The sequence below is a fragment of the Nesoenas mayeri genome (assembly GCF_963082525.1).
Source record: "Nesoenas mayeri genome assembly, chromosome: 7".
In the NCBI taxonomy this organism is placed as follows: Eukaryota; Metazoa; Chordata; class Aves; order Columbiformes; family Columbidae; genus Nesoenas; species Nesoenas mayeri.
The window spans coordinates 24,626,134-24,638,691 of NC_137551.1; the positions used below are offsets into that span (position 1 = coordinate 24,626,134).

Genomic DNA, 12,558 nt, shown 5'->3' on the forward strand with positions numbered 1-12,558 from the left:
TCTTTAGACAGCGATGTAGCTCTGCTAGTATAGTTTGTGGACAAGACAAAAAATGGTGGGGATAGTAATAATAGCAGCTTGTTTAATCATTCTTCAAAAAAAACTTTTAATATAGCCAAATGCAAACTATTAATGTGGGAACAAATAAGGCAGGCAGTACGTACAGGATAGGAAGCTATCTTGGCAAACTGTGCCTTTGAGAAGGATTTAGAGGTTGTCACAGACAATAATTTCAATATGATCTTTCTGTATTCTGCTTTGGCAGAAGCACTACTGCAATGGGGAGCAATACACAGAATTAGGTTATCTTGCAATCTACACTGCGCTGGCAAGACTTATTAGATTACTTTGACAAGATTTGTTTCCCACATTCAAAAAAAATGTGCAGACAGCAGATAGAGTTCAACTGAGAGACAGAAATATTCCAGAAGACAAAAAAAATCTGGAATCTTAATATCAAAGCTTGTAACATGAAAATTAATGAACAATATTTATTCAGGTCCTCAAGGAGAAGACCGGGAGGTGACTTGCCCAATGTCAGTAAGTACACAGAAAATGTAACCAGTGGCAAGTTGTACACATTCTCTGACAAAGCAAAATGAGATCCCAGTTTATAGAAGTTAGAGACAACATTAATTTTATTTTTCTTCCCCTAACGGAATTTAATCACTTCTCATCATTTAGAGCCTCTAGAACAACATTTTAGGGCAGGGTGAACAGCAAACTGTCCTGCACAGTCTCACACTGTCTCTTGTTCCCATGGGAAAGGAAAGGAAGGGAAAAAAACTACATTACCACCTCCATGCTGAAGTTTCCAGTTTTACACCAATTCATTGATTTAATAAATCACTATTTTGGGGGATTTGAGAGGTATTTTTCCCGATATACTGCTGGCCATACATATTCTAGGTTTTCTGCCTTTCTCTGAAGGATTAGATAGTTGGTACATAAAATCGTTTTAGGATTGCAATTATTTGGTATTTCCTTCTCATGTACCTTGTGAGCTTGTCTCACTAAATCAAAGGGTCTTAGACACTAATGACATCCTGATATCACCTGATCTCTTTTGTGGTAAACTGTAAACTTCAGAGGACTAAAATGTCTTCATCTAATTAAACTCATAGAAGTTAATATAAACAACATTTGGGAGAAAAATGTGATGACTGGTCTTACACAGGAGGTTGGACTCAGGTTTAACTAAACTTTCTTGAATTTAAAACTTAATACCATGAAATGTATGACTCTCTACAAAGCTAAGGAAAATAATCTTTTTAGTATGGTTTAGAATAACTGATTCAAGCATGACTTTTTTTTTATATACCACTTGAAAGCAGCTTCCATATTCAAATATACTTAGCTGTGACCTTTTCCTAGTCTCTTTTTAATTAGAACACTTAAATTATCACATTCAATCACAGAACAAAATCTATTTGTATAAAATTATTTACAAGATTTTATGCATCCCTTAACAACTCTGTGAACCTGATCCAAGGCTCACTGAAGTCAGCAGGAATCGCTCATTAATTCAGAGAGGTTTGGCATAGCACCTAAAGTTATAAAATTGGTCTACACAGTTTCAGCAGAAAACCTGATGTTGAAATCAGCTTGTATTGCTCTGATAAAGTGACAGGGTTATGTAGCACATTTAAGGGAAATAACCGCATTTTTAAATTGCTTGTGTCAGCTTTCCTACAGAAGACTTTCACATCTACCTAAAAGTCTAGGATGGATATTATCACTTTAGTGGATACTATTTACTAACACTAGTATTTCATATTCCAGTCCAAAGAATGGTTATAATAAACATAGATTAGGTAATTTTTTAACTCATTAATGGAACTTCCTGGTCTACCTGTTCATTTTATTAATATTTGCTTGAAGAATCAGCTCATTAAAATGCTATAATTAAGGAAAAAGAACACTCTTAATAGTAACTTTCAGGTGAGGGCAGAGAGAAGTAACCAGTCTATCTAGGATTCCTCTGTACTAAGCATTGTTTAAAGTACTGCCATAATTTGGTAACTGGTATGTATCACCCACCACAGACAAACATAAAATGCTCAGTCAATATTACTTGTCTGCAAATTTTTGACATACTAAGCCTGGTTTCTTCTAATCTGACTTTAGGCACCTAACTTAGGTGCCTAGAGATGGGAATGACAATCTGTATTGGGCATAAACAGCAGCATTTGGGTACCAAGGTTTTGGAGGAGTTACTTGGGCAGGAGAAGATGACTAAAGTAAGGAGAGATTAAATCAGGCTTAAAATCTAGAAAAATGTTAGTTCTTCTCCTGTCCTTGCATGGATTTGACAATTTCATGTTATGTACAGGCATTCGATTCAAATGAAAAATATATTCATAATCCCCTTGTTAATGATACTAGCTGAGTTTTTTCTGCTTAGGTAATTTCTAGTATCCACTTAGGTAATTTCCAGTCATCTGCTAGTCCCAGCACAAGGACCAAACACAGACAGGCAAATGGAGGGCTTATTTAACTAGTGAAGGAAATTTCTTGTAAGTTCTAATTTATATTTCTGTTTCTCCTGGCTTTTAGGAAAAAAAGGAACCTTCACTTTAGGATCATTTGTTTATACCTAATGCTTTCTTTTCAGGACTAAAAAACTATTTTGCTAAACATTAAGGAGTTCAGCAGCACTGATTTTGTGAGAGTATGATTGTATCTTGGCAGTGAGCATCACTTCAAAAAACCCCATTTCCTCCCTGAAGAAAAATTTCAAGTACAAATAACTTTGAAATGACTTTGTATTATGTTATGCTAAAACTCAAACTAACCCCTGGCCCTTCACACTCGATAAAAATCACATTTCAGTGTTCCATTATGACTAGCTAACATTAAGCTCAAAGCACTGTAGATGTCAACAAATAATACCATCTAGTTTTATGACAAATTTCTTCAAACAGATTTATGAATGCGTATCTGACTGACCACATAAATAAACAGGAACAAGCACACTTCTGAAAGCAAAAGAATCTTGAGGTGGGGGGTGGGGGGAAGGAAAGGAGCCAAGTGTCTCAAAGAGGCTGACTTTAGGATATTATTTTTAGATATTTCTGCATATCAAGATACACATACTAGGTTCCCATTTTATGCAAATCCTTTCATGCACTTCAGACAGCAAACATAGATCTTGGGATTAATATGCATATACATCCTTTTCCATTCTTGCTTCTAGAACTACAAGTTTCCTTCTCAGAGCAAATCAGCCCTGAAGGGCTGACACAATTAGAGCTGTGCAGGCTTTTATAGTAGCTGATAATCTCTACCAGTACCACAATGCCCCAGTTTATGTTTTTGTCATGCAGTTTTTCATTACCCTACTCAATTCTTTCTGATCTTCAGATCTGGACTTGATTGGTCAGTCTCTTGCTATTAACATGCAGATGTCATACCAAATAAATTAAGGATTTGGGGATAAGGAAGGTAAATATATATATATATATCACAGAAGAGGTATACATTACTTAACTGTTACTATGGCTTCACCAACTATTTAGCAGGTGTACTGTAGCCATTGACACAATTCTGAGTAAAGCCAGCTATACTTAAATCTTTTTCTCACAAAGAATAGATATAAGATACACCAGCTGCAAGCAGATAATATCCACAGAAATAAGCAAAATATTACATGAAACAAAGCTAGCATAGCTGTGGTCACACAGATGAATATAATCCACTGATTTGTTAAGCTGAGGATTTAGGTGGTTTACTAGCTCTGCTGCTGAGATGGGCAAGAGCTTCTCCTGGACCCAAATCTCATCCGAGCTGCAGCCCACTTTGACAGTAACAGAGGGGTCAGGGCTAGGCATGCCGAGCATACATGCCTCTATCACACGGAAAAATTATTCCAACTAATCCCAAATGATCATGCAAAAAGCTGCAGATCCAAAAATCAGGATGAACACCTCCTTGGTCATCCTAAATTATTCCTACAAAAGAAGTCATTTCTCACAAAATCATCAACTCTGCATTTAGAAATGGCATCAATAAAATGTCTTTTTCAGAGTCTTAGCCTGTTTCTTCAGCAGTTGGGCAATATATATCCATCAAAGATTTATGAGACAAGTGTTTACATGCCTGAGCCATGGCAAGCACGCACAACAGTGCTGGCGCTGTCTGGAAGGGCCCGACCTGATCTGTGTATGACAGACTTGATCTGTGCTTGAGCTCCCCTGGGATTTCCAGGCAAACACAGAAAGTCCTTAGCATCACTCCAAACAAAATTCCTGGGAAGGACTATAGCCTTGCTGCATTACAGCAGCTGAAAAAATCTTTGACTTACATTAGAAAAGAGAGACTCCTAACTCAAAAGTGCTTTACTGCTAATCTAACAACTATCATAGGATTTTGCAATTAAATTATCTTCACTGCCTATCAAAGCACATCCACCATGTCAGCATCAATGTACCTCTAGTACCAGCATGAAGTAATCAATTAAATAACTATATGTTCAGTGGCCACTAATGTATTTTCCATTATGCATCATCTCCAGTGATAAGGGGTTAGTTTATTTTTTAGCATTACTTTTATTTTGCTGATAATCTTTTTAGAGCACTTTGAAACAGTTGTATCAGTACCTGAGACAACTACAGTAAAACCAAGCAGATGAAATAATTATTTTCCCTTTCTCTTAAACCTAAAATACAGATCTTAATATTTTTATAAAACTGATTCAGAAATAGCACCAGATGCAGGGTGTCCTTATTGAACAGATTGTTAGTCTCACCAGGTATTTGGACAGCAAGAGGTAACATTATGGTCTCAGAAACTCTTTATATTCTGCTTAAAATTGACTGACTAAAGGGATATAATAGTCTTCATTTGAAATCCCTCACTTTTCTGAATATTTAACTTTTAAGAACTAGTGCCTACCATTCACTCTGCACGTTTACTTTCTGACAGACACATGGTGCTGAGCATCTTGTCAATGTGCAGAATATTTGCTGTTTCAGAGTTGTGCAGGCAGAGATCTTCACCTCCGCCTCATAACTCTCCAGTATTTCTGACACCTGCAATAGCCTGATTCAAGCAAGGAAGATGCTGAGATTTCAGGTGCTTAATGTTGACTGCAGGGCAGTAAGATCAGCCTTGATGCAGCAGATTACGTGTGTGTCCCAATCTGGTGACCATGGCCTTCTGACACAGAGAATCTATATTTTCAATTTGTTTTCCCTCACATATCTGTAGTGAAACAGCTCAGGGACCTTCAAGACATGAGGCAAGAAGCATTTATTAAATAATTCTCTTTCAATCTTGTAGTACATAAACATAATACTTGGTATAGTAACAAGATTTGCCCGTTCCTTTATGAATGGCTTGATATATAAAGCTTTCTTACATTTAATCAATTTTTAATAGTTATTATTTAGGAAATTAGGGAAAATTATACTTTTAAATAGTTACGATATTACAGCTTATCTCATTGAGGACACATAAACATCAATAGTCAAGTTCTTAATAAAATCCGGAAGTTTTGCTTGTGAATACCTCGAATATACAAGTTCCACCTTGGGCTACAAAGCTATAACACTGTATCTTATTGTATTATGGGATATCATATATAATCAGGTCAGTCACTGTCAAACATTGGAGGAAAAGAGTAGAGTGAAAAAAACACTTGTTCTCATTGCTGAGTTTCAGACATTGCATTATATTATTGCCCAATCTTATTAAAAGAGCTTTTATACTTACTATCAAAAAAAGGACGTAGATACTTGTTGTATCCTTTTATTATTTTTTGTATAGTTGGAGGTAGAATTTCATCTTTTCCTTCAGCTTCAGGAATTTGCATTGACCTAAAAGGAATGAAAAAAGTGAGCATGTTTTCAAAAAAGAAATGATCAATTATGGGAGAAAAAAATGCAGGAAAAGCGCAGGAAAATGCCGATGATTACTGTCTATCACTAAACATTTGTATGCTTGCCTTTCACAGCATTGTAGAAAAAAAAATCTTCTAGAAAATGGCAGATTCTATAACCTGTATTAGTCTCTTATTGGAAAGAAATACCACTTCTATACCTTAAAGTCTATCATTTCTTAACACTTCACCAGAGAAAGTAGTTCAGTCTTCTTTAACACCTTCTCTGTAAATAGGGCACTATCCTTATAATCTAGGAATGTGAGAGGGGCATTGATTATTTATTTCAGCATTAAAATTAAGCTTCTTTTTATATAATGAAATACATTAAATTTAACTCCTGGAGAGAGACAGAAACCAACCTCAGAGATTAGCAACAGAAAAAAAAATAATAATAACAACAGAAAAGCCACAAACCAAGAACAAAAAAAAAAACCCCACCGCTTCTAAAATCCTGCTTTTTCAACACAATTTTTAAACAGGTTACAGAAATAATCCTGTTGGGCAAAATCAGTGAAGCATAATGAGAATGCAAACCACCCCATTGTTCAGAAACAGCTACAAATATAATCCACAGAAGTCAAATATAAATAAGCAATTACAAACCCCATTTTTGCCCTGGGGCCCCTGCAATAGCCTCCTTAGAAGAATGAGCAAAGGGACTGAGAAAGATGCATACTTGAATTACAACTCTTTATTTAGACCATATCAGGATTAATTTTTATATGTTCCCCACTCCCCCCGCCTTCACCTTTTATGGGTCTTGCTGTTGAGCAGATGTGGGAGGGACACCTGGGGTCACTGAGGGGTGTTACACTGTAAGCAGCAGTCCCCTAGCAAAAAATATTATAGCTTTGCCCTTAATTTCTGTCTAACCCCTAAAGTGAGTACCCTGAGAGCAGGAGCAGGTTGTGCTCACCTGTCACAAATTCAGGCTGCACTCTTCATAAATTAAAACACGTGGTACTGGCTGCTCATTGCCAATGATGTAAGAAAAGCTGGGGTAGGACTTTTCTTTAATTATGAAGGTGATAAGCAAATAATTGATTGAATTAAGGAAGCCCAGCTGGCTGCAGGCAGAAGTGTTGTCTCTGCTCATGGAGAGCAGTCACCTATATATTCACCAGGAGAGGGTCTCTTTGTTTCTTACTCTACACACCAAAAGTTGCTGGTTGCTAAGAATAATGAGCTCTGTTCTTTGGTTCTATTCCAGCAGATACAGCAGTTGTAGCTGTTGTTGCTCAGCCCTGAGAAGGGAGTAAGTACAAATTGATGACTAAGGGGAAACTAGTGTTTTATGGTGTTTCCTAGTCCTACTAAATTCTTACTGAATTTCTTCTTCTCGATTTTCCTTGGAGCTGCTACTAGAAACTGTGCTTGCTCTTCCTAATGATGTTTCTGGGCTTCCTGTAGCTTTCTAAAGCTGGGGTTTTTATTTTAATTTCACTATGTTTCTGAGAGACCTTGAGCTGTTCTGTTACGAAACTGTGGTTTTCATCCATTAGGAATAATCCACTATCTTAAGCTGGCAAAGCTTAAATGCTAAGATGATCTCACTGAGTGTACATGGCCAAATCACACTGTGGTTTTCGACATGGTGTCTGCTGTCTTGAAGTGCTGCTATTGCTGTGTAATTTTTCTGTTCACCAGGCTCTATTCCTATGTAAGTAGCTGGTTTTCATCAGCAGTCTTGTAACTTGTATAGCTTAGATATTTGAACAATCTGACTTATTTCCCTCATTTTGACCCTTTTTTGTTTATTTATTGCTAGAGAACTATGTTTTCACTTCAAGTGTGGTCTTGAGTAATGACAGCATTGAAATAAGGACAATTTCTCCTGTAAATTTTATCCTAAAAAAAAAAAAAAAACAAACACAACCAAGCACAGTTATACTCAGTTGAGATGTGAATATAAATCAAAAGGCTATTTTCATGTTGCACAAAAGTGTGGGAATTAGAAATGTACTCAAATTTAAATCACTTGCTAAATATTGTATCTGTAATAGATATTTCTGCTTTTGTAGTTTACATATAACTTTAGCTAAGTATTCAATAAGCTGCATGAATTTCATTTCACAGCTTTACTACATTGTTCTTAAATAACTTTCACATACTGTGAAACAATAAAGAAAAGCCAGTCCTTTTTATACTGCAAAGGTATAATATTGTTCTGATCAGTATGCAACTGTGGAGTGGCTTGGTGTGTTACCAGTAACAGCAACTTTCTAAAATATATTTTAAATATTTGGTATTATTGTGTGGAAGTCCTTCCCTTAAATCACCTGTGATACCATTTGAGGTAATTCTTGATTTCTCTTATTAATATATGATGTGTAGCCTCATGTCTCTGATTTTTATGATTAAGTAAGAACTTGTTGGCATGGGAAAGCTGTTGTGTGGTAATTGAGGATGTGAATTAATGAGGCACTGCCCCTTATGTGCTATTTTTCCATACAATCTTTGAGAAGGCCTATCATACGAAGTCAATATATGAGAGGAACCTGATGCCTCCTAAAGGCACATGTGTGGTGTTACCATGCAGGTAACTTCAGGGATACTCAGAAGCAGATTGTCAGAAGTCAAGGGACCTACAGATGTTGCATGCCTTAAGTGGTTTTGCTTATCTGCATTTTAAGGGAGGATGCCCTGTTTCCTTTAAAGTGCTCTTCAACTCATGTGCCCCATTCATCATTAAGAAAGTGTGAGCTCACAGCTGTGAATATTCCTGTATTATGTCATAGAGCCCCATGCGGGAATCACAGAGGATAAAAGTAAAAAAATTAGACTTGCTCCTCTTATGCATGTACATCTTCTCATCTGTGTATTTAGGCTTTTCTTTTATCCAGTATTTGCACTGTTGTATTTAACTAACTGCATAAAGCTTAGTTCTTCCATTTTCCTTATGTATTTGAAATACATGGGCATGCATCCAAGTATGGAATTACCTTGAAGCAACTGTTACAGCCACCGAGGCTTTTACAGAAGAAAACTGGATATATATATCTTTTGATAGCTGGGAATATCTATCTGTTCTGGGCTGCCTATGTACAATACATGTTTTAAACCCTTCAGGTCCAATGACCCATACTTGTTTTCATAAAAGGTGAATTATGATTATTTAGTTTTCTTAGTTATTCTTATAACTCAAAAACTTTGTTTACAGGTTAGGTTAAACTTGGAAGGTACAAAAACTGCTTGTTGTTTAGGATACTTTCAAGTTAGTGTCTTAAAAGAATTGGGTAACTGGAGGGTGAAAAGGGAATGTCTATTCTGAACAGTAGTATATATCACTGCTTAAAACAAAAGTACAGTCTAGACACATGTATGGGAATATTTTTGCTGGCTATTTTTTGTCAAAAGTCATGTATCATGAGAAAGGAAGAATCATTTTAGAACTGAGGGAAGGGAAAGCGAAATGCCAAACACAGTCTGAGCAAGCTTTTGAAACATCCGCCTCAGGAAAAGCTGAGGGAAAAAAGCTTTTTCCAGGCAATACGCTGACAGGCGAAGGGTTTACAGAAGCAAACAAAGGTGTTACTTCTTGTTTCATACGTGATGTGCTCAAGGATGCAGACGTGTGTGGTCTTTGCAGATAAACTGCAGCAGAACCACTTACATCACTGATTAATTTTCTGCTTCAAAACTGCCAGTACTGTCATGGGGTTTTGGTTAATTGGTGAGGTGGAAACAGTAGTATTATGTTACCACTTACCACATATAGGAACAAATACTGGAACAATTTAAGTGCTCTGAAACACAAAGAAAAATCAACACCCCACAGAATTTTCTGGATTTGGCCCTATAAACTCAGGCTAGCATTCTTTAATTCAAAAATGCCCTTCCTGAAATAAATGGGAGTCTTTTCTGAGATTAAAGAGCACATATTTACTTAAGCTGATTCCTGATAATGATTTGAAGTGTAAGTTCCACTGACTACTCTGATAAATTTGCTTTTATTTTTTTCATTTTTACTTCTTAATGAAAATATTTCTGGGATAGTGACCATCCAGAGAAACTCCTGGATATAGATTTTTGTATGTGTGTTTGATATGACCATAATGTAATTTAATGTCAAGTTCTGAAAGTGAAGTTAAGAAATGTCATTCAGGAAGGGAGAAGTACAAAGGCAGAGACTGAGAGCCTGATGTGATGTTGTTAACACATGGGTTGTAGCAAATCATGTTCTCTGTATGTGGCTGTCTATAAACTTAAATAAATATATTTAAAATAATAAATAAAACCAAACACTATTGTCTATAAAGTACTCTAATCAGTATACTCTGACCTAGTCATTCTCCTGTATGTGTCATACATTAGCCAGAGCTTATACAAGTGAGATATCTAATGTAGGGGTGTCAAATTCATTTTCCCTGGGGGCCACATTAGCCTCGCAGTCACCTTCAAAGGGCTGAATATAACTACAGAGGTAGTTACATTATACAGTCCTAAAATTACATTCAGCCCTTCACGGACAACCATGAGGCTGATGTGGCCCCCAGTGAAAATGAGTTTGACACCCCTGATCTAAGGGACCGCTTGGGGAGCAATCCTGGCCCTTGCTGCAGTGCATTTCAGTCCCTGCTTGCTTTGAAATATTTCTCTGCTTCAGTGCCAGGCAGATTAGTTTTGTATTAAACAGCACTTTCATCAAATCTTCCTGATTTGTGCACTGAAAAAAGACCTTTGTGTCTGTGAGCTAGGCAAGGGGCTGAACTTCTCAGCCTGTGTTTGGATTTGGGTACAACATGATCACATCAGCTCAGTGCTGTTGGTGTGTCTGGATACTATTGGCCATGTGAAGCTGTAAGAGAGTATTCATAAAGTCCACCTGATAGTAATGAAGGCAATTATATACTGCAGGCTGAACTTCTCAGGGAATTTTGCCTCTTTGTTACTCAGATACTTCTGAAATTTTGTTGGTCTCTTTGCAGTGCCTTATTACTACAAAGCCATGAATCATCCAGCGATTAGAGAGTGTGGCAAGTCACAGCTGATGAGGAAGAAGGTGGAATTGGAGCAACTGTGTGTTCTGGGCAAAGATCTCTTTATAGCACTGGAGAAGGTGGTGGAGATGAGTGTTTTAAACTCCCTTTCAGGGGACTGTTCCACCTGCTCTCACAACTAAGTGGAGGCTTTATCTGAACATGTGTTTGTACATCTACTTGAACTAAAGCTCAGGCAGAATCTTATCTTGAGGGATTTGTTGGGAGGACAAATAGGTTAGGCAAGTCTACAAAGAGTATTGGCTAACAGATGCTAAATATTTCTGTTAAAGGTGGAAGTGCAAATGTTTAACCTGTCTGTGCTTGCATTTTCTCATTAGAATTAACTATAAAGAATATTTTTCCCCACATTTTATAGAAGGAATGTATTTTAAGTGCTCCATTTCTATCTTAAGCTTTTTGTCATAGCAACTGCACTATTGGTAGTGCAGGGACGGATCAGTTTCACCTTCCATCTTAACACTACTCAGCTTTCCTAAAGACTCCATTATTTCATCAACAGAGAATAAGATGACAATGTTTTAATCAGGTAATAATTTTTAACACACTTTCCTTTAGTAATGAATGCACAATCATTACTTTATTACCTTAAGCTTACAGTACATCTAGGTGGACTGTGTGCTTCTGTCCTTGAGCAAGGTGCTGTGCTCCTGACAAGGACCATGTGCCCTTCTAAATTTGCTAAGCCTCTGGTGTGATATTCACACTCTCTACACAGTAATCTTTCATTTGAAAGACCATTTACTTGAGTTCAATTCCTTTCTTTTTTTTCCCCCCCATCAGTCTTCTTGGTGAAAAAAAAAATCTGTAACTCAATTCAGATGGCTGAGATGATTCATAAAGGAGTTTGGTCCTATATTTCTGTTATTAATATCCAATTTCAAGTGGGTCTGGCTTTCTTTACCTGGTCAGATACATTTCTAATTATAAGTAATTTGGTTATAAACCAACTGATATTATTACACGTTGAAAAAATGTTTTTTGCAAGTATTTCTTACCTACAGAGCATTGATAGAAAAAGGGCTCTGAGACTGCAACATTTAAGACTGTACATTTTCAGCTGTTCGAAAGTTTCAAAAGTTCTTGTAGCTCCTAAAAAAAAAAAGGTGCAGAGATGTTTTAGAACACACTTGCATTTCGAATATACAAATTTCACATGTTTTCAATACTAAAGATATTGTACCTTGAATAGCTGCTTCTATAAAGGTATTAGTAAATATCTACAATTAAAAACCTCAAAACTTCAAAAAAGACATGATATCAGCAATAATCTAATAGAAGCTGCACTTCAGTATACTGCAGCTCTTTCATTTTTTGCATCTGTCCTTTATGTATTAGGAAAAGTCATTGTTTTGAAAAATAACGCAATCACATGCAGCAGAATCATAAACACTGTGTTTTGTCTCTGCTATTCATGCTTGTAAATGAGTGCATATCAGCATATCAGTGCACTCCTCTGAATGGAAAATTCACAACACCATACTAGAACACAGAGCTGTTCAAGGACAACATTTCTGTTACGAAGTTAGTAACAATAGCTATAATACATATCTTTGCTAAGCTTTTTGTTAATGAGGAAAATTGAAATTATATGTTTTAACATTTGACTGTATACAAATAATCACACAACCATTCACTTTCATCAAAATGTCTGGCTGAGGCATGATGGTTTTTTCT

General features: G+C 36.5%; 1 protein-coding gene across 1 annotated transcript in view; it reads right to left on the reverse strand.

Moving 5' to 3' along the window:
• Positions 1–11,935, reverse strand: part of LOC308042316 (gamma-aminobutyric acid receptor subunit pi-like) — a gene marked incomplete at both ends in the record, with an annotated part of 38,680 nt that extends 26,745 nt beyond the window's left edge. Inside the window, 2 exons of the mRNA XM_080347641.1 lie at positions 5,713–5,816; positions 11,880–11,935. Of these exons, the coding sequence (XP_080203767.1) occupies positions 5,713–5,816; positions 11,880–11,935 (160 nt within the window). The remainder of the gene's footprint in view (positions 1–5,712; positions 5,817–11,879) is intronic.
• Positions 11,936–12,558: the final 623 nt, after the last annotated feature.